This window comes from Mus caroli, chromosome 10, assembly GCF_900094665.2.
Source record: "Mus caroli chromosome 10, CAROLI_EIJ_v1.1, whole genome shotgun sequence".
Lineage (NCBI taxonomy): Eukaryota > Metazoa > Chordata > Mammalia > Rodentia > Muridae > Mus > Mus caroli.
Genome location: NC_034579.1, coordinates 110927882 through 110950817, shown reverse-complemented (window position 1 = coordinate 110950817; position 22936 = coordinate 110927882). Strand labels below are relative to the sequence as shown.

The 22936-nt window shown below is 44.8% G+C and overlaps 1 protein-coding gene across 8 annotated transcripts in view; it reads right to left on the bottom strand.

Moving 5' to 3' along the window:
* Positions 1-5190: 5190 nt before the first annotated feature.
* Mdm1 (Mdm1 nuclear protein) overlaps positions 5191-22936 on the bottom strand; it is a 28524-nt gene continuing 10778 nt past the window's right edge. For 3 of the 8 annotated variants that reach the window (XM_021173913.2, XM_021173915.2, XM_029482912.1), the window contains 9 exons: positions 22831-22930; positions 18104-18133; positions 17597-17772; positions 16362-16664; positions 15405-15514; positions 15208-15317; positions 10116-10365; positions 7857-7916; positions 5209-6118 (listed from right to left, as the gene is read on the bottom strand). In XM_021173913.2, the coding sequence (XP_021029572.1) occupies positions 6006-6118; positions 7857-7916; positions 10116-10365; positions 15208-15317; positions 15405-15514; positions 16362-16664; positions 17597-17772; positions 18104-18133; positions 22831-22930 (1252 nt within the window). In that variant the 3' untranslated portion in view covers positions 5209-6005. Of the gene's footprint in view, positions 6119-7856; positions 7917-10115; positions 10366-15207; positions 15318-15404; positions 15515-16361; positions 16665-17596; positions 17773-18103; positions 18134-22830; positions 22931-22936 lie in introns of all 8 variants that reach the window. The other 5 variants (XM_021173912.2, XM_029482911.1, XM_021173914.2 and 2 more) reach the window with 4 other exon arrangements.

Here is a 22936-nt window from a genome sequence, read left to right as displayed (position 1 = left end):
TAACAAAGGGAGTGAGTGAGACGTGGGAAAAAGTCAGACTTTCCGGCTTTACTATCCTTCGGGGACAGGGAGGAAATGGAAACTTCCTGTCACCAGAAATCCATGAAGTCTGAGTGGAAAATAGTCTTCCTCCTTAGACAAAACATAGAAGCCAACATCTATGAGACCGTCAACTTGCTGCCAGGGTTTATTTAACTAACTGTTGTGCACATTGGAGATGGTCTGTTGAACTTTTCCATGCAGTTTGAGTGAATAAGTGAATGAATGAATGAATGAATGAATGAGTGGGTGAATGAATGAATGGAGTGCTTGAATGAGTGGATGAATGAATGAGTGAATGAATGTTGAATGAGTGGATGAATGAATGAATGAGTTAATGAGTGAAAACCCCCCACTGAATCTGCTTAAGGAAGATATCCAGTCTTTTCAAACGCTTCTCCATCAGTTACCCCCATTGCTGTCTTATGGCCCCTCCTGAGGTGTGTGTGCACCTTCTGCTTCTACTGCTCTGAGCTTCAGCTGCTCCAAAGTATAAAGTCAATGTGGGCAGATTTCTTCCCTTGGTCTCCTTCCCTGGATCGTGAATGATCAGAGGAAATGGCATGGTCTTGGAACATGGATTCACCATATTTGTCAAGTCTCAGCCACAACCCACAGAAGCCAGCTTGAATGTTACTAATCCCAAGCATACATTCCATCTTGGCAAAACTACAAGGCAAACTCTCTCCCGTGATGGGTCCAGACTAAGCATCGTTGCACAACCCATTTTCAATTTTGTGTTGGTTTCCCCATCATCTGTCTTGACCCGAATACATTTTTTAATGGGAACACCACACGCTAAGTTAGTCATTGTGGGCAACTTTCCTGAGTGAAGACAGGATCTGAACCAGGACTCTCACTGAAGTCTGAGAGGGTCATCTACATTTTCCCATAATACATGTCATTGAGGTTAGCTTTTATTTTCGTCTTGAAATTACAGAGCTTACTTTTGTCTTAGAAATAACTAGCAGCACACATGGGAAGCCTTTGATATTGGACATACAGTCATTCACAGAGCAAGCTTGCCAGTCTTTCATCAGCAGTCTCCAGGGCTCCTGCACTTTGTGGTTCCTGACTCGGGCCAGATAACATCTCCAATTCATGGTTACGCTAATATGCTTTGCATACATCAGGTAATTGATTCTGCCCTGTGCAATCGCTGAGTCACAACACTGTAGTCAGAATCTTTTTTTTTTTTCTTTACCACATAACGGAAATAGACAAATCATTTCAGCATCTCTTCCCAAAACTGCCTCTCCGTGTGAGCTGAATGTAGGTCATAAAAGATAGGTCTGTGCAGAGAGATGTACCATAGTTTTGTTTCAGGGCACTGTGCCCCTGTTTACTAGCCTTATCCTGAGTGTCCCTGAAATGAGCCCCCTTTGTCTACTCTTTTTTAAAAAGAGTACTTTTTTTAAAAAAAAAACTTTTTATTTAAAAAGGTTGCCAATAAAATACTTTGAGCTGAACATTTGAATGTCATGTTCCTTTACAGGCATTACAGCATTTAACCTTAAGACTAAATGAACTCATTGACAAGATGAAGAACACAGGCTCAAAGCTGAATAGACTTGCTGAGATTAGGCTATGGGCTACTACAAGCCAAAGCCCGTGGTTCCCAAGTATCTTAGCCTCGGAATGATCTAGAAGATCATAGAGACAGAACCTTAGGCCCATCTCTAGGCTGGACCACGGGTCTATCGTAGATGCTCCTGTGGAAGGCCACACTGCCTTGTCACCTTGTGGTGGCTTATTTTGTTTCTAGATGGATTTCTCCCAAGAAAGAAAACTAGAGCAAGCAGTTGTGTTTGCCGAGAGATGTAGGGGGTGGAGTGGATGTTTTCTCCATCCGGGAAACGATACGGATAGAACAGCAGTGATGGACAGAGCACAGCAGGGCAGAGCTGGTGCACCCCTTCTCCGGGAGGGAGGTCAGAGTGCTCTGGTTTACATGGCTTGCTGATGGGGCAGTTTCAAACTGTTGATGGTTTATCAACCTGTTCAGAGTTATTGAGTACTTAACCAGGGGCCCGTAAGCGAGCTCTAGCATACTATCAGACATAGAATATATGGAGAAATTTCACAGCATAATATGAATATTGTTTGTCTTGAATTGATGTGAGTCTCCCCCCCCCCCAAATCACTCTACCTATTTGGGATCAGGGCCCGACTCTCAAAGGTAGTTCCATGTCCCCCAAATCTTCATTTCTCACTGTTTCCTAGGAAATATTCTGACAGAGTCTGGGGTGTCATATACCTATGAATTAAACTAGTGGATGAGTCACTGGCAGAAAGAAAATGGAGGCCGCCTTAAGGGTAGCTGCTTGCTTTTACCCGCTGTATGTCAGTACTCTCGGGACTGGGGAGCGGTCCTTGCTTGGGAGCACCAGAGCAGGAAGAAATGTGAAATGGGACTAAGAAAACTTGGTTCTGAAGATGAGAGTGAGGGGTGGGTCTTCCTGTGCCTGTACTCACCACAGGAAAAAGACCAAGTGTCTATCCTCGGTCAAGGGCAGCATCACCACCATGAAAGCCCTCCACTGGAGAGCTGGGAAGCCACTGGCCTGCTTTCAATCTGCAAGACTAGCTGGAGGGTGGAGCTATGATGAGCTATGATGAGGCAGACAGAGAAACCATTCTACTTGGGGAAATAGGATAACTGTATTGTGGCAGCCTGACAAGTCCTAAGGAGGCTCCAAGCACACCGTCAGACTACAGCCCAGCACATGGAAAAAGCATCCTAGCATATTCCCAGATCCAATCGATCACCTCTAGGTCCATCCACCATTTTGGATTATTTGTCAACACATTTTGTAACTGTGCTGTGTCTGCTCTGTGTTCACAACCACAGCAAAGGTGCATACATATAGCGTATCCTTGAGCGTCTCAGGAAAGCCTAGCTTTGACACTGCTCTGCGGAAGAACAAACTGACTTTGTGAATCAACTCCCTTTCATCCTGGCTGAGTCCACTCGCATGATAACCAGTGCCCACGTTCTCTTGTTTTCCTGACTCGAAAAGAAAGATATTTTATCTTCCAAGAAGTCAAGGAGAAAAACTAACTCCCAAGTGAATCAACCAGAAACATGATTCATAGTAGATATTAAATGTGAGCAAAACACTTCAGAGAAAGTATTGTGGGAGGAATTCAAGTAAGAAGGCCTAGATTTAACTCACTGGACAGCGGGATCTTGGGTCGTTATTAAATTTGTTTTATTTATAAAGTAAAGATGATTCTGCTCAAATTGCATGCTATTCCCTACTAACACACCAAACATACTCATCATGCTCTTAGTTGTTCTTCAAATGCTCTTACCTTGGAATTCAGACTCCCAAAGGGATCCAGAGGTGGACCAAAGATTAGCATATAAACCATGTCTGATATGTATGCACACATAGGCACTTGTCCTGGGTTCTCAACCAGGGGGACAGAGAGAAAGTCAGCTCCTGGAGTGGATGTGGGGCTGCAGAGAAGAGGAAAGTGTGCATCTGGGGGAAAAGCTCTTACAGGGGTTTAAATGTCAATGTTCACTCCTGAGTATGGCTCATGAAATGCTAATTTCAACAAAAACACAAAGTCTCCAGGTTATTATTATATCCATTTGGCCATATTGTACCTCTAACACATATGCTCAAAAATAAATAAATAAATAAATAAATAAATAAATAAATAAATAAATAATAAAGGTATACTCAAGTCAGAGATGGTGGCACGTATCTAACACAAGGCAGAGGCCGGTTCCAGGTCAGCCAAGACTACAGAGAGAGACAGTCAGGGTGGGGAGAGAGTGTTTCTGAAGAGAGCAGAAAGCTCCACACAGGGACTCAAATGCAAACAGCAAATGTTTGGTATAGTCTCAAACTACAAGCCATCCAAAATGGCTTTGCCAGTGGTAAATTAAAAAGGAAATATCCACACCAAAAGCACGAGCGATCTCAAAATGATAGGTGAAATCCAGAGAAAGTTTCTGAACTCTGAGTCATGGCTGCCTTGAGGACCAGGAAACACCACAGACAGAACCATCCCTCGGTACCTGCACTGGTTTCAGATGTGGAAATCTGTCCAAACTCATCAAAACAGAATAGCAACAGTATCAGCTTCTTAAAGCATGCCCAGATAAAAATTGATTTAAAGCGAAGTCAAGCCCACAGCTCCTTCTGGATATCAGGAAACTTCATGGCCTGTTCTCATTACTCAGACTCCAGGAAAAAGCCAGAAGCCCTTTACCTCAGGTGAATTTTGTTCCGATTGTCCTTGGACATGATCTCATGCCTACCATGTTAAACATCTCCATTCAACTTATAAGATACGCTCCCTTTTGTTGGATGTCAGATCACAGCTACAGAGCACCATCTGGCGAAGGGACATGTTGAGTGTTGTCTTCAGGGTGTCCTGAGTCTGGATATGGCCCTCTACCTTGATCTCGTGCTTTCCCAGATATAATCTACAGTGCCAGGCAATTGTGCTTCAGTTGGTCTGCCCTGAGAAAGGGTGGCTGTGCTACTATTTAGTGTGTCTTCCTAGTGTTGATTTACATGGTTTTCTGAGCTCAACCTTCCTTGGAGCATCGCTTTCCTTGTTACGTTTGTGTACCGAAGTACACTGACCCTGAGGTTGTCTTAAGGTTGTCAGCCTTAGACTGTAGTCAGCCTCATCCTTTAAGGTCTTCAGAGCCCCCCCACCCCGACTCCCCGGTCTTGCAAATCGATCTGCATGGGTCAGCAAAGGTCAACACCTGCTAACAAAACATACCCTTCACAGGCACACCCCCAGTGAGCCAGCCTCTCTCCTGGTCTCCTCCTTCCCCGAACAGTGCTATTGAATGGGTTTCAACCTCCCAACACACAGCATCTGAGGGATGTCGCGGAAGGTGCGCACCTTCATCAGGCAGGATGGCACCTGCCTGTAATTCCGAGGCTCAGGAGGCAAACACAGAGGATCATACTGGATCATGAGTGAGCCTGCGGACAGTCTTAGAAACAGAGACCCTCTCTTGATCAAAAAGAAGAAAACCCAAGCCATTTACAGGAACCACTACAGAGATTGTGTTTAACATGTTTATGAAACCCATTCTTATTAGAAACTTTAATTTATCCTGATTCATAAACAACAGTTAAATATCTCCTGCAAAAGGAAAACAGAAGCATCAAGTTGGTGTTTAAATTTTTTAATGAATCTGTTTTTAAAACCTCATATTTGTGAAAAAAAATACTGTAGACTCAGTTTCACTGCATTTAGCAGCTGCAATAGTAGTATAATTTTTGATTAAGCAGTTCTAATAGAATGCTTCTAGAAGATATTTATTCCACATGATAACTTCCTGAAGAAGCCAAGCACACTTAATTTTCATTTTTAAATGTCTACAAAATTTTAATTCTCCATTTCACAAGTCATTTTTCAAAATCTAGACATTATTCAAATGTATGCCAGTTATTATACAAATAAAATACATAAAAAGATCAAAAATATACATATTCTCTCAGCAAATTTTGTTACATAAATAAGAAAAATATGTACAGCCAGCTTTTCAAAGTCCAATCATCTTAACACTGCACCTGTGTATACAGAAGGTGCTAATAAAAACAGTGAGATTCTTTTCATGACACCTACAGCTATTAAAATGCCTAAGACCAATCTAAGGGAGAATTAAGTTGGAAGATCTTAATGTTGACTTCATTTTCTCCCTTTAGAATATTCTGTAGATGACTTTCAGGCTTCAACTAGCAACCCCCAGCACCTGATACAAAAGTCAGAGTGTGAGAAGAAATGCATAATCCCACACCTTTGTACTCAGACAAGAATTAAACTTAGACACAGCTGCATGACAATTTTCTGGCTAAGATGAGCCACTGAAAATTCAAATTATCTGAGTCAGAAGTGTTAGAAGAAAATCCAAACCCTCTGAAAATCTTAACACACTGAGTAAGTAAAGATGAGCCAGCTTGTCTTTAGATAAGATGAGAGGTTTATGGTTTGCCCCAGAAATTCTCCTTTCTTTTCTGAGCTCGGGCTAGAGTCTGGAAAGCCCGGAGGCTGGAAACTGCAGAGCGAGCAGAGATCTCAGACAGTCTATCTGCATCTGTAATGAGAGAATCCCAGGATTACATCCATGTAAATCATCGACAGAACAGAATTATGCTTAAAGTGCCACTGCCAGGGAACTGCACCCATCGAGACTTAATACTGATGTTGTCTATGAGGAAACAGGGAGCCTGGGAAGTGAAGTGTTTAGCTCATCATCTTTCGTGGCCGTTTCCCACATTTACCAGAGGTCAACATGCCAATGGATTGGGAACTTTTTTACATCATTGGAATCCCATAATGTCATTAATTAAGCACAGCTTCTGATTGCCATATTATCAGGGAAGCCATCCTACTTTCAGAAGTACAACTATTTGGAGCAAAAACAGGTTTTCAATTTAAAAAGCAAAATGCTGGGGCTGGAGAGATGGCTCAGAGGCTAAGGGCACATGCTGCTATCCCAGAGGACCTGAGTTCAACTCATCGCATCCACATTGGGTGGCTCACAACCACCCGCACCTCCAACTCCAGGGATTTCCTGCCTCTGGCCCAGGGCACCTGCATACATGTGTACATGCTCTCACACACATGCACACATGTGCACATGCTCACACACAAGCACACATGTGCACATACTCTCACACACATGCACACATGTGTACATGCTCACACACACAAGCACACATGTGCACATACTCTCACACACATGCACACATGTGCATATACTCACACACATGTGCACATGCTCTCACACATGCACACATGTGCACATAGTCTCACACACATGTGCACAGTCTCACACACACAAGCACACATGTGCACATACTCTCACACACATGCACACATGTGCACATGCTCTCACACACACATGCATACAGTGCACATGCTCTCACACACATGCACACATGTGCACATACTCTCACACACACATCTGCACATGCTCATACACACAAGCACACATGTGCACATGCTCACACACACATGCACACATGCTCACACACACCTGCATACATGTGTACATGCTCACACACACATTATCAAAAGTAATAAAAATAAATCTTTTCAAAATGCTATATATTAACATGTTTTGTTATATCATTTTTTGAAAATCTCCCTAAATGTAGTGGGAAAATATCTGGCACTAAGCTACCCTTTTCAGTACTGAAATTCCATATTCTGAGTGAGCAAACCCACCACATAGGTATAAAAACTGTTATTTGTCATCCAGACAAAGCAGTAGTGGATTCAAAGTGGCCAGGTTTGTATTTCAAAACATAACTCGCTTTCTAGTTCTCTGAATAAAGAGCCACAAAGTTACTAACTAAAAGAGAAAAACTTTCTAATGTACTTAGCATGCAATGGAAAGAGCATTAAATTTAAATTTATTTCCGAATTCAAAGTCAATAAATTCAGGAATGACTGGCACTTCCCAGATTACAGCCGTGCTTCTCAGGACGGGACAACAGTCATTTCGATGCTTTACCTCAAGTCTTCAAAAGGCCTCCTGCCCAATCAAAAAATCTGACAGGATGAAGAATATACAGGAAGAAGTGTCTATTTTCATCAATTACACATATTTTTAGAGATGAACATGATAAGAATATACAGGCTACAGGTACATCAGGCCAGATTCTAGACAGACAGCAGACAGGGCCAGCACACAGGGGACCCCTGTGTCAGACAAGAAGGACTTCATCCTTATCTTGGGACCTCAAGGACCTAATGTAGGAGCACCTGCAGAAGCACTCTGCGAGCTGGGAGGTGCCGATATGCTGCTTAAGTAACTACTAAAATACCTTCATCATTAAAGGCATCGTGTGGATGTAGCTGCAAATTGTTCGTCCTTGGTTTTCCCACTTGAAGAAAAAAGGCAGAAGACATTATTCTTTAGCTACTAAACATCACGTTAGTGGAATGGCTTGCAGGTCTGACCCCTCCAAACATTCACAGGGAAACTGAATTGCTGCTGTGATCACAAGAGGAGACTGGACCTTCAGAAGTGGACAGGCTGTGACCTAAAGCTGTCTCAGGGAGGGCCTGCCCCTCCTTCTCTCCACTTCCTGCCAGGAGACGACACAGCAAGGACACCTCAGCTAGATGCCAGCCCCTCTGTCGGGCACTTCCCAGCTTCTAGTGCCCATGAGACACTCATCTCTGTCCGTGATACACTGACCAATCTTAGGTGATGTGACACAGCAAATCAGTAAACTATCTCGAAAGTAAATCATGAGAAAGTGTATCCGTTACGTCTGTATATTGATGGAAACTATGACATCCAAGGGCCACTGGGTAAATGTCACGTGTTTAGCAAGGACATACATTATGGCTAGGTGCCTAGGATCGTGTCCAATGAGAACATTGATGTAACTTCAAAGAGACAAAGTAAGCTTCTATTGAGAAGCAAAAACTCAATACACACATTTAGAGAGACAGCAGAAGTTCACAGAACGAAGGAAACGAAAGCCTAGCAAACAGTAACCAAGCTGGAGGATGGAAAGCAAGAGGGGGGAGAGTAACACGGGATTTACCTGAGGGGGCAGAAGTCTTATGTCAGCAGAGTGGGGGAACTAAGAAGCAGCACCCCCTGTCTGTCCCCAGGTGACGGGGGTGTGGGTTGGGGGCTAAGGGTGTTGGAGATAGCTGGGTCTCCTCTGGAGCTGTAGTGACGGTAAGATGAAGCAGGGAACTCTGAGAAGCTCTTTATGCACTGGCTAGAACACATCATCTTCTCCAAGTTTACCCAGCTGGATAACTGCCTCTCCCAGGAGTGCGACAAATACATGCCTAAAGCTTTCTAGAGCTTCTGAAATTACTGCTCAAGAAAACCTCAGAGTCAGAGAAGACCTGATCTGGTGGAAAGGCCCACAGGGAACCAGGAGAACGAGTGGGGAGACACCCAATGTAAAGTGGCAGTAACATTTGCATGACCATAAAGACAATCCCAAAGCCATCAGAGAGCAGCCACCACATACGAAAGTGACAGGACAAAAGCTGCCGGAGAATTTCCAGCTGTGACAGAGGGAGACACCAAACAGCAGAGCAATGTCTAACAAAACCTAAGGAAACCACAATTTCCTCGAATTTACAAATCTTGAATTCCACATCCAAGCAACACCGGGCAATGTCCAGGGACAGTTTTTGTTGTCCTGCCTGAAAAAGAAGCACCAGTGACACCTGGCGTGGCCGGATTTTCCCTGTCCAATTACATTAAAATATTAGTGCAGCAGGAGGCCTGTGATTGGACAGGGAAAAGGGAGGCAGCACTAAGAGTTGCAGGGACAGAGAGCAGCGGATTAAGAGAGGAAAAGCGAGATGGAGCACGGACAGAAAGAAGATCCTGAGCCAGGGTGGCTTTAAATAGCCACAGGTGGCTATGATATCATAAATGATAGAGCAATTGAGATTACCTGTCTAATCTAGGTGGGCAGCTTATACCATTATCACTTGGTTCTGAAATTACTGTGTGGGCATCTTGTGAACTGAGAATTTATTGATCTATAAATCTGACTTGTTAATTATAAGCTTCTAGAGTTTTGTTTCTAACCAGGTTGCTGGGTGCTGTGGCATCTGACTGTGGGACGGACGGTTGTGTGGGGCTGGCAGGCAGCGAAGGGAACTCGGGAACTCTGGTCCTGCAGAGCGTTGGAGGTCAAGAGAAGCTGGAGGGAGCGCGGGGGCTTCGTGGTTCTTCTTTCCTGTTTCCCGCCACACCCGCCACACCTGGCCAGTCTCCTGCATCCCTTGGTAAGACACGGGATGCGCCTTTCACTGCATGGAGTGAGAACTGTGAACCTGGGCGCAGCAGCAGAGTCCAGTGAAACCTGCTCCACTCACAGAAACCCATCACAGAAATTAAAAATAAAGGAGAAAGAGGGGAGAGAGGGAGGGAGAGGGGGAAGGAAGGGGAGTCCATTATAAATTAAAAAGACAAAAGAAAAGAGAAAAAGTAAAACACCTAACAGAGCTTGCCAGCAAGTGGTTCCTCTTATAGCATGGATCTATCAGTATAATACTTTTCTTTTTAAGAGATAAGAAATTAAAACCAAAATACTTACTGTTGTGCTGAAACTCAGGGTCTCGCAGACGGCCCTGGATCCTGCTGGACGGATGACAGTAAGGCGGGGCACATGGAGGCAGCTGCCCAGGGGTGCTGGCCTGACGGTCCAAAATTTTCGAAACAGGAAGAGTACCCTCAGCAAATCTGAGCACACTGGCTTCACAATCTTCTCGCAGAGGCAGGGGATCAACTGTCTTCATGCCAGCAGCCGGAGAAGTCAACAGGGACATGGGACGGGGTTTTCCTTTCTGGATGACAAAAAAGACGCACATGTGTGTACAAAAGTAAAGAACGGATCAACATTCAGATGTAACCAGTCACACGTCACAGAAGGTGTGGGGGAAGTGACAGAGTCCCTGGAGAGACGGCTTAACCACCGACAGAGAATAGACCTGTGTACATTTTAGGACAGTAAAATGAACATTAACAATGCACTGAACCGACAATGCATGTGGAGACATCAACAAAGAGTAATTATTACACTAACAGAGACCCCTAGAGCAATAGCAATAGTAAGCCTAGAGCAATAGCAGCTCTCATTACTAAGCAGAAAGGGGCATATGTAAGTACTTCAGATGGATATAAATGGAGTGACAGTCTACCTCACTAGCCTTTTTAAATCACAGAATAAAAGCACTGAAGTAGTAATGTTCACTTACCAAACTGTAGAAATTAACTAAATTGAATATAATATGCAGATATGGCAAAGAAGAAGAAAGACAGGGGGTCCTTCCACAGAGTTCGGTCTTTCAAAGTCCAGCAAAGCACAGCCTACGCTTCACAACTCGGCAACTGTGTCTACTTGAACTGTGTTAATACTTGGGAACACTCAGATGAGATGATAACACCGAATGAACCAAAATGTAGCTTTAGATTGTTCAAATAAAATTGAAATGACACAAATCTGGAAATTGTATTTGAACAATAGGGTCTGGTTTAACACTTATGAACGACAGCTAGCATCCATTCTGCCATGAGAGTGAGTGATGCCTAAGGATGCAAAAGTGTGTGCACTGCGAGCGCAGTAAGAATCAAGTCAACACAGAACCATGTACACGAGCTCAAACAAAGCTAGCATACAAGAAGCAAGAGGGAAAAACAGACTGTGAAGCCTTGCCTGTAGGCTACCACTTATGTCCACACTGCCACAAGACCCTCAGGAGCCCACAGCGACCGTCGCTCGCCACAGCATCAGTGGGAGAACAGTCCTTTCTCACTCGTCCATATTTTCAACTTTCCACAGCAACAATGCAGCTTGACCCTGAGAGCCCCCATGACTGGACTCCTTTCTCCTTTGTTGGATGGGTAGGGTGGGGCTGGGGAGGTTGAAACAGGGTTTCTCTGTGTAGCCCTGGCTGTCCTGGAACTCACTCTGTAGACCAGGCTGGCCTCGAAACTCAGAGAACCACCTGCCTCTGCCTCCCGAGTGCTAGGATTAAAGTCATGAACCACCACTGCCTGGCCAATGGTACTTTTTGATAGGTGGCAACGCACCAAAGTCACACACAGACACAACAGTTTTAGTCATTGCTTGGACTCCCATAGAGTCCTCATCTGAGCCCATGGATGTGACATTGACAGTTTCCAAACACAGGAAGGCTCTGTGACCAAAGAGCTCAGCTGAGGGCTTCCTCCCAAGAGAACTTAAGGTCCAGGAAAAGAACAGAAATCTCCCATTTGCTTCCTCTTTCTCCTTTACACTTAATAAATTACAAGTCACACTAAAAAACGTTTTGTTTTTCTTCCCATATGGCTTGGATATGGATATACTCTGCCATCTTGCTTTCACTCCTGTTAAAAGGAGCTGAATAAGACAAAACATTTTAACTGAAGGGATCCTCAGACTCAATCAAACTGACTGGTCTAGTTCTGAACCTCAAGCCTTTGCTGGCACACTCTTCCAACTCTCCTTGAAGAAAAGAGTTTCCCAGAGCAGCCAGTGACTTGATTTTCTCTGTGAGTCAAACACACTGGCTTTTGCACTTCAGATCTCCGAGGGGCTCCCAACGCCATCAGGACAACACCCAAACTCCTCACCCTACCCACCTTTCCAGTCTCATTTCCTCCTGCTCTTCCCTGTAGAGAAGAACCCACACACTTTCTCCTTTTCCTCCTCCTCCTCTTCTTTCTCCTCTCTCTCTCTCTCTCCCTCCCTCCCTCTCTCTCTCTTACACACACACACACACACACACACTCACACTCAGCACTCTTCCTTGGGGACTCACAAGTACACTGTGGTAACTGTGGGGGAGGGGCTCACCCCTCCTTGGGGATGTGTAAGCAGTCATGGCCTCTGGGAAGGGAGAGACATTTTTCTTCAGTAAGCATGACTGGTAGGCAGCAGGGCTCCTGTACAAACCCTACTCAAACCCTAATAGAACACTGTGGGGCCTCACCAAAACAACAGGGGTAAGGAGGAGGAAAGGAGAGAGAAAGAAGGAGGAAAGGAGAAAGAAGGAAGGGCAGACTGGAAAGGACATTAGCTGGAGGAAGGAGGCGAGTAGGTGGTGAGCAAGAGGGGGCGATGAGGACTAAGTATGATAGAAATACACAGCATGTGTGTGAAACTTTTCTGTACGATTATCTTCATCAACAGATGAGCACTTGTAGGGGGTGGGTCTGATGTTAAGACAGAATTGGTTCTTGATCTATCAGTAAGGATGTCTCAGGAGGGTGTCATTTGATGGTGTTGGGAGCCCCTCAGAGATCTGAAGTGCAGGGACTGCTGGGAGGGAGGAAGGAAGGAAGTGGGACTTCTAGGTCCCTACAGGGGAAGTGAGGAGATGCAGTGGAGGAGAGGAACTCTTACAGTGTTTTGGAGGAGGAAAAGGTGACCGACCAGCCACATGAGATCTTTCTGGGAATGACCTTAGGCCGCTCCTCTAGGTGGGAGATTAGGGTATTGAGCTGGGACTAAAAGTAACTGAGCAACTGAAGCTGAGGATGGATTTTTAGGGTGTTGCACTAAGAATATTGGAAAGGGTACATTAGCTGCAGTAGATTACAAGTGCCCAGCAATTAAGCCAATAAGACAGGTTGGCATTGAACAATGTGGGTGTGGGTGTGTGTGTGTGTGTGTGTATGTGTGTGTGTGTGTTTCATCCTCAGATCTAAGGGAGCCTGGGCAGGGGCTGGCAGTGCAGCCCATTCTCCGAGCTTAAGTTAAGGTGGGGTAGCAAACACCACACACAGATGGCGCACGTCAGTCTCACCAGACACCCACTGCTCTTTGCTTCCTTTCTTGGACAGAGATCTTGAATGACTTATATCTGGAGGCTGGGAATGCAGCCAATGGTGTAGCATTTGCCAACCACGCCCACGCCCACAGGATCAACTCCTACCACTACCAACTACAAACAAAGCTGCAAAGCCACAGAGGTGTCCCTGACTCAGCCTGACTTTTCTCTCCAATCTCTTGCACGGCAGCTTTTACAAGATTCTGACTGACTCTAAGTCTCATCCCTACTGACTTAGCACCAACACTCACTTTTCGTGTGTGTGTGTGTGTGTGTGTGTGTGTGTACTTATGAATGCCATTTATGGGAATAATACCAGAGGCCAGAAGAGGGCACTAGATCCCCAGGGGCTGGAGTTAGCCGTTTCACTTGGTGCACAGTAGACATACACATTCCACCACCAAGTTATAGTGCAGCCTCTTGATGCTCCTTCCTCTCTGACGTCACTGCTGACTCTCACTACGTCACTGATATTGTCCCCTTCAGGTTACTTCTCACCTACCTGATACTAAGTCCTGGGGCCTAGATGTGTCTCCACCCATTCTCCATGAATATTTATTCCCTGGATTGCCCAAGTCTCGAATACCTGTTTAATAGTGTGTGTGTGTGTGTGTGTGTGTGTGTGTGTACAAACATGTATATATATGCATATGTGTGTGCATATGTGTGTGCATATATATGCATATACACACACGCATATACATATACCCATATCTCTCTGCAGCCCAGCTTTTCAAATGTGCATAGTCAGCTCACAGCAACATGTCGACTCAGCATGCAGCTTGTAGTCTTCTCAAGTTGAACGTGTCCTAAAGACAACCCTTGCTATTTTCTGACAAGTCTTGTCTTATCCATCTTTCCTATCTCAGTTAAACAATCCCATTCCTCTTCCTCAGCCCAAATTTTTTTGAGTTATCCTAATTCTCCCTGTACCGTATCCCCTTCCAGCATCTCTTGGCACACACACCTTTCAGTGTACACACAGAAGACCCTCACCACCTACCCCTACAATCCACAGCACCACCATGTCTCCCTGGGTCTGGTAACTGACTGCTAGCTGCTTTCACACGTGTTCCCTGCTGTCCACTCTCAATGCAATGGAAGTAGTGACTGAAAATGTCTGAGCCAAATCAAGTCACTGCTCTGCCCTTCCGATCCTCCCGTCTCACTGGGAAGAACATGTGTGCTGTTCCCATGCTCTACGAAGCCCTACACAATTTAGCACAGCACTATGTCTCAAAACCCATTGCCCAGACAAGTCTCTGTTCCTGACACAAGAACACATGACTGGTCCTCTCACCTCAGAGACTCTGCATTTCTGTTCTCTTTGTCCAAAACACCATCTCCCATGCCCAGATCAGTCCTGCATCTTTTCCAGATTCTATTCATACCCTTGCTGGTGAGAACCTCCCTGACCACTTCCTGCTTATCGCCTGCCTGTTTTTCTCATGGTACTGACACCTACCTGATGTGTTTTACCTCCAATATCATGACCGTGGCTTTGCCCCCTGCTAGGCTGACGGCTGGATGAGTCCTGGTCTTAGCTTTTATCTCCAGTACTACACAGTGCCTGGAATGTGGCTGGAACACAACTAGCAGACAACAGACTGTATTGTTCTTCCTTCCTGACGAGTCACACTAAGAACATGTGAATGCTTATCAGCAGCAACACAATGTCAAGACCAACTAAATAAGCAAAGAAACCCCAGTGCCTTAGTCTTGCCTTACTGAGAGCTAACAGGGATACTTCTGCATGCAATCGGTGGGGTCTTCTGAAGTCTGAGCCTATGTGTCATTTATCACGAAACTATGGAAACGCAAGATGAGGTTTTCCTCTGAAATACAAATAACTACCTTAGTAATGTCTTTCTTCAGAGTTTCTAAGCCATCTTGGGAGGACGCTCTCCTCCTCTGCTCGAGGACTGGTGGCTTCACTTTAGATGGAGACACTAAGACTGCGCCACCTAGAAGATCCCATGAAAAGCGCATGTCGGTCACACTAAGCTACATTCTAAAAGGGCAGATGACAGGTTGCAGGGTTTGACCATTACCAACAGCTGGCGTCGTGAGATCATGGTGCGTCCGCTGGATACCAAGTTCTCTCAGCCTCGGTGTAGGAAGCCTGCCTCCCTTCCCTGATGAAACAGAAGATGTCTCCGACCTAACAAGACAATTTATTAGGAAGCCTTTCTTCCAGAAAATTTGATCAAAACTGTCTCATTACTGTTAAGTAGCGCAGTAAGAAAACATAAACCATCTAAGAGAAGTCTAGTTTTGTTTCTTGAAAAAAAAAATTCAGGCTCCCTCATGGAGGGAGCCTATGACCCAGTGTTTAGGAGGCAGCCTCAGGAGAGTCATGAGTTCCAAGCCAGCTCTGACTATATAGGGAAGTCTCGACTGAAAAACAATCCTTTTAAAACTTCTTAATCCATAAGAAGTTAGAGAAGCTAAGCCTAGAAAGGAGGGGAGATCACTGTACACCAGCCATCCATAATGAAGACGGCTTCCAGTTAGTCAGCACGAGTTCCCATCGCCTGCATCCATGAACGAACAAAGGGCCTGGCTACAGACAAAGTGGACTGTCAACAAAGGCAAAGAGCCACTCCTCCAAAGTGGTCTGCACATGAAACCGCCCTTGTTGGCTATTTTCAGAAACCACTTTAAAAATATTACAAGGGAGTGGCCGTTCTTTCTTGACAGAAGCGTCTGATATTAATGAATCCCAGCTTCCCCAGTGAAGTCATCCTACCTGACACACTACAAATCTGGAGAATCCTCAGCACAGGGCGCGTGTGAGAACTATCTGACTGCCCCTGGCAGAGCACAGTGCTCCAGTGCTCCAGTGCTCCTCGCACTTTGTGTGATCCCAGCACACTCCATGTGGCAGCACCTATGTCACTGCTCTTTGCTAGTCACAGAGGTGCCGGTGCAACCGTGTACCCAGTGACAGCACATACGCATCCGTCACGTACTAGAATGTCCTATACGCTAAGGAACTTAGGTCTCACCCTTCTGTCGGTCTGTCTGCCTTGGGTGTCTGTGTGTCCGGTTTCTCCAGCTCTCCCGCACAGGTCTGCTTGCCCTGTCCTCTCTCCTCTCTCCCATCCTCCTCCGCCCTGGGCTCCTCCTGGGTGTCTTCCTTCGTGCTCTCCTCAGCATCCCAAGCCAGCTTCCTCCTGACCGAGGCGGCAGGCTCTGGCATCTCCAGTCTCCTGGTGGGGCTTTTCAGGGGCTGCTCTCCTGAGGTAACTTTTCTTTCTTCTAGTTTGGTAGGAGGGTGTTTCTGGGGGGTCCTGTGGTTTTTAAGGTCTCTGCATTTCAAAAAAAAAAAATTTATTGCAAATCTGCATTTGAGTGTCTCAGTTTATACTGGGTTAGCAAGTGTGAGACTTCCTGTCTCTTCGTTTCCATACTGAAGGCCTTGTCTGGGTAGTGAAGTTATTGTGCAATAGAGCAAGAGAAAGCTCTGCCCAAGTGTCCACTAAATATTCCAAAAAGTAATAGTTACCTACTACACACACTCACACTTGCACTTCTGGTGACAAAAGGGTAAAAGGTTACTCTCAAAATGAAAAGAACTAACTCCAACGAGGCAAATTTGTCATAACTAAACTCATATTCATGCACAAGTATGCAGATTCAAATTTTTATATTTTAGATTCATCTTTCCAAAATATTATTAAAGAGTATTTTGTGAACTTTTAAAGCAAGATCACATAGTAGAATTTATAAATGAATTAGGTATATGTGACTATATGAGAATGCTCTATTTTATTAGCTACAAATCAATGTGTAATTTCCCTTACAAATAGTTAAACTGTGCTCAGTTTAAAATTTAAAACAGCAGAGAATTCTCTATAACTAGAGGGCCAGTTCCACATGAGCCGCAAAATTCATTAACAAATGATAATCGATATATATCACTAGCTTATATTTTCATTAAGTTTTTATGGCTGCTCTTTAACTTCTTAAAGTTCTTTTACATCTATCTTATCTTGTTCTGTTGTTACGAAGAATATTGCAAAAGTTAGCTGCCCAGAGTTATTTATTATTCATACAGAAACACAAAAAGCAAGTATAATATAGCTACATTTACCACAGAGAGTAAGTTTTAAAAAATGAAATAAGAGACCCATTTGGCTAAAGAGCAGATTGTGAGTAAGTTGGGCCATTTTCCTACATCATCCTATGATGCACACAAGCTATAACACAGCCTTCTCACTTTCCACAAAGAACATCTCACCCAGCAAGATCCAGTGCTCGGATGTTGCTACTGACGGTGCCTTCCGAGCTTGTGACTGAGGAGACATCCCAACAGCAGTTGCTGTCCGACATAATCTGGTTCAGATGGTCCCGAGAAAAATGTGTCCCCTGAACTCGCTTCCTGTAAGATTCGGCCTTTTCTCGGAGTTCCTTGACCTATGCAGAGAGTCCAGATGCCTTCCATTATTGCCAAGGATCTTTTACAAATACTGACAAATACATAAGATAGCCAAAGCAGGATACAGCCACAGTCCAATGAGAAAGGCAGGCAAAATAACAGCCACAGACACTCATCAGAATAAGCATCTCAGCAGATATTAAAACAATTAAGCAAAAGCATAATGCAGCTATTTTATTCCGAACTACTAGGCAAGGAGACATTTGTAGTAGCTAAGAACAATTTTGACAAATACTTTTTTACTTCAACTGAAATTACACAAGTATTCTATGCATTATTATAGTTTTTAAGAACTCAAAAGCAACCAACCTCTGCATACCACATGGCATTTAGAGAGCCCTAGGGGAGGAATACAGAGACACACTTAATGACAGGTTAATGCCACACACGAGTATCAATGGGAATCAATGAGATAGTGGACCTTATTATTCTTCCTTCTACACAGATACCAACTTGTCAATACAATTACATTTCTTGTATCCTTAGCAATAGTGAACTCAGTAACCAAGACATCTTAACGCTGCTCGAGGACCAGCCACGCTCTTGCGAAGCTGTGGTGCTGGTGATAGATAATTGATTGCCATCCCTCTCTCCTCATCTCTGGCTGTGATGGTGCTGCTGATAGGTAACTGACTGCTATTCCTTGTTCCCCATCTCTAGAAGAGTGGCTCCATGCCAGTGACTCCTAGTCTAGCTTAATCCCCCAGCTCTCTGCCAGCCTCTCCTATTACACAAGACCCCACTAACTACTGTGAGATTCTTTCTCCAAATCCTTTAGTTTCCCTTGAAGTCAGCAAAACCTTAAGTTAAAAAAAAAAAAAGGACAAAAACAAAAACAAACAAAACAAACAAAATCACACTATATAACCGAAAATAAATCCCTTCCAAATAATGGTGATATATTCAACAAAATAAGATTTTTTTAAATCACGAGGAACTATAAAATACTTTGAATTCTCTAATTTGCAAATAATGTACTTTTATATGAAAAGAACCCAACTACCATTGGAAACCTTTTTATTTTACACATAACACTGCCACCTGCTGGTTTCTCTAAATGCACCTATACAGTGCCAAAAAAGAAAAAAGCTGACTTGTTACAATTCTGCTTTAAATGTTATTATATTTAGCCATGTTTGTTACTATTAATAACTATATTTTTAAAAACAGAGTTCCCACACTTTTGTATAATCTTTTATCCCTCAACTATTTTAGTTAATAGTTTGGCCTTCACAGGGAGAGATGTTTTATGTATTCTATTGGGGCCTCATTCTTCAGCAGCAGTATGTAACTGCCACCCCAGCACTGCCACAACCTGTGTCCTAGCAGACAAACAAGGACATGAACTGAAGGGCCAGTTCAAAGGGCTCCAATCAACACAGCCTTCCATGCTGAGCAGTGTAAAGACAGACAAGGAGACTGCGTCCTGTTCACACAGGAGCTCCGTGTGCTTAAAGACTGAGAATGGGGGAAGAGCCCATAGCCGTTTAGAAAGGACAGAGCGCAGGCACTTCAGTATGCCTATTCAGTTCTATTTATTAATGACCTATGAACTCCAATGCTTTCACAAGTCTTCATTAGCCATCCTTCCTAAAAATGCTAACACTCAGTTTTATATTTAAGTGTCTATAATCCTAAACAAAGATAAAAAACTGTCTCTCAAAGTAAGGTCCTCTACTGGCAAGAGGGGAAATTTGAGTGTAGATTTCAGAAATGACCCCTAGGGCCAGTGACCAGGACTGCTATAAAGGATAAGAATGCATTATTCCCAACAATGTCACCCAATGACGGGATATTTTATAAGCCAAGGGGAGAGAGATGGCTCAGAGGCTAAAAGCACTTGCCGCTCCTGTACAGAACCAGTTCAGCTCTCAGCGCCCACATTAAGTGGCTTACAGCTGCCTATAACTCCAGTTCCTAGGGATACACTGCCCTCTTCTGGCCTCCATGGGCACAGGCACAGACACATGAACACACATGCAAACACACGCACACAATCTAAACACTGTAAGTAGAATGTTTTCATTACTGAATTATTTTTCCCAATTTGAACTGAATCATTTAAAATTTATGTGGGGAAAAATCGAATTCAGAAAACAGCAAGAATGAACGAGGAGAGATCTTACACCTGGTCCTTACAGCATCTGTCAGGTTACAGGGTGGATCTCAAATGCAGCACTTTATCTAGAATCGAAGTCCTGACTGGCCTCAACAGTCACATCCATAACCAAGACAAGAAGACGGACATGCCAGCGAGCCATCGTGACACACACCTGTTAAGCCTGCATGGGAGAGGCTGAGGCAGGAGGACTGCTATGAGGCTAAGGTTAGACCTTTTCAAAAACCAAATTAACTTAAAACAGATTCCATTATTAAAGGCAGTCTTATATGACCATTATAAAGCAGCAGTGTGTAACTGAAATGATGCAGGTGTGGGACACATAGCCACAATCAAAACCAGCTCGCACAGCTCGCACAGGATGTCTATTCCATGAGTAAGCACGCAGGCCTTAAGACAGAGCACCCAGTAGCTTTGCTCAAAACAGATTCCCAAAGTATAGCATGTAGACAATTCAAAAGGAATGAAGTTAGTATCTGAACTATGAGCAGAAAGTGTGTCAGTGATAGGATTGTGGCTGGAGAGACGGCTCGGTGGGTTACAGCGCTTGCCCACTCACCCCCTGCATAATTCCAGCACTGGAAGGTAAAGGAGGCCCTGGGAGTTCAGTAGCCAGGCACACAGCCGATCAGTGAGATCTGAGTTCTGTGAGACATACTGTCACAAAAAGTAAGGTAGCAAGCAGCTCCACCCGTGGCCTCCACATGCACAGCCACGTATGTACACTGCACACACCACACATACACAGAATACATGCCAAAAATGCTGGGGGCAGGGAGAAGATGGCAGAATACTTGATATTCAGGTCACTCAGTATCAGCCACATACCACAAACAGTAGTCCAGGAAAAAAAATCTAGTATTTAGCCAAAACGTGGCCCCTATTAAATGTCTATAACTTGGTTAATAAGAACTGATCACTGGGGCTGGAGAGATGGCCCAGAGGTAAAGAGCAGTGACTGTTCTTCCGAAGGTCCAGAGTTCAAATCCCAGCAAACACGTGGTGGCTCACTACCATCTGTAATGAGATTTGACGCCCTCTCTGGTGCATCCGAAGACAGCTACAGTGTACTTAGATATAATAATAAATAAATCTTAAAAAAAAAAAAAAACTGATCACTGGCTTCTCTGAGAATTGCTATGCCCTCCTCTTGCCAACTTAAGTTTTGGTTTTTTGATAAAAGGCTGATGCAAATTTCACCCTAATTTATAAACTTCCAGTAGCAACTAATACATCTCTGACAAGGTTCCAGCGTGGGGACACCACATCGGGTGAAACTGAGAAAGCAGCCTCTACATTACAGCACAGCATCCTCCTCCCCGGGACAACAGAGAATTCCACCTGACTTCAACATCTCCAGCCCTCCAAACGCACTAGATGTTGAGGCCTAAATACCAACTCACCTCAGTGTGAAGAAACCATACACTAGCCAAGAGTCTTCCCAAAGCAACTTCCTCAGGCCTGTCCACGGGCCCTCTTCAGCCACATGGTTCAGTGGTCCCGTTTTCTCCTGCCCTGCCCAATCCCCCAGAAATAATCTCTTTGCCAAGGCCTAGAATACTACTCAACTGTGCAAGAGCTTAGGGGATTCAGTCATTTTTCCATTATGGCTGCTTGTGAAACTCAAACTTTTTATTTGATTTTACCAGAGTGAATGGACAAATGCCCAGATGACCAGGAGCTGCTAGGCTAGCTGCTCCTGTCCTGCGCAGCCTGGGCTAGGTTAGCTGCTCCTGTCCTGCACAGCCTGGGCTAGGCTAGCTGCTCCTGTCCTGCACAGCCTGGGCTAGGCTAGCTGCTCCTGTCCTGCACAGCCTGGNCTGCTCCTGTCCTGCACAGCCTGGGCTAGGCTAGCTGCTCCTGTCCTGCACAGCCTGGGCTAGGCTAGCTGCTCCTGTCCTGCACAGCCTGGGCTGGGCTAGCTGCTCCTGTCCTGCACAGCCTGGGCTGGGCTAGCTGCTCCTGTCCTGCGCAGCCTGGGCTAGGCTAGCTGCTCCTGTCCTGTGCAGCCTGGGCTAGACTAGCTGCTCCTGTCCTGCACAGCCTGGGCTAGGCTAGCTGCTCCTGTCCTGCACAGCCTGGGCTAGGCTAGCTGCTCCTGTCCCGTGCAGTCTGAGCGAAGCTTGGGTAGACAGTTCTGAGAGTAGCTGCAGTGGAAAAGTCTGAGAGCCCCCTGAAACAGAGCGCTGAGGAGGGTGTGGCAGGCCACTTGTCTCACGGAACCAGCAGCTCACAAAGACCAGACCCAATCTACCCTCTTTGCAAAGATAGACAGAAAAGAATATCTGTTATTATACAATCCAACCCAAAAAATGGTTTAATTTAGCTTGTGCACATGAGAAGGGCTGAAAAGTGTCCAGATAAGTTTTAAGACACGAATTATACAGTAATATAGACTTTCTACCATTTGTCCTTTGACTAGAAGCCCCGCTTCTCAACAGGAGGCTATAACTGCCCTCTCCTCTGCCCTATCTTTAGATCCCCAGCTTCCTGCTACATCAGGACACCCCGAGAGTAGAACTCGAACCTCGAGCTGCACACGCCCCTTTCCTACACGCTGCAGGGGTGCACACTGTAGCAACCTTCCTGGACCATTCATTATTGATAGAGAGAACTTTTAGTTCAAAGTAGGTCCGGATGGCATGAGGACCCAACCAAGAAGGCCATCGTCCTGCAAATTGAACTCATTAGAACTATCTGATACTTAATGGCTTAAAAAAATGACTTTGATAACCAATGTCAATCTCCATGGGGGTCACTGCTATAAAAACAGTACACACACCGGTAAGGTGACAACTACGATTTTAAGATGGTGGGATTTGGGGTGCTATTATTGGACCATCCATCCTCACACTGTGAATGAAACTCATGGTGCAGTGGCTGGCTCAGCCGGAAGAGCGTGTGCGATCAGACTCACCTGGTTTGACAGGTTCTCCTTCACCCGGGTCCAAGCTCCAGCTTTATAGAAATACTGGGCTGGGCTCAGGAACTTTGCTCTATATTCAGAATTCACTTTTCTGAGA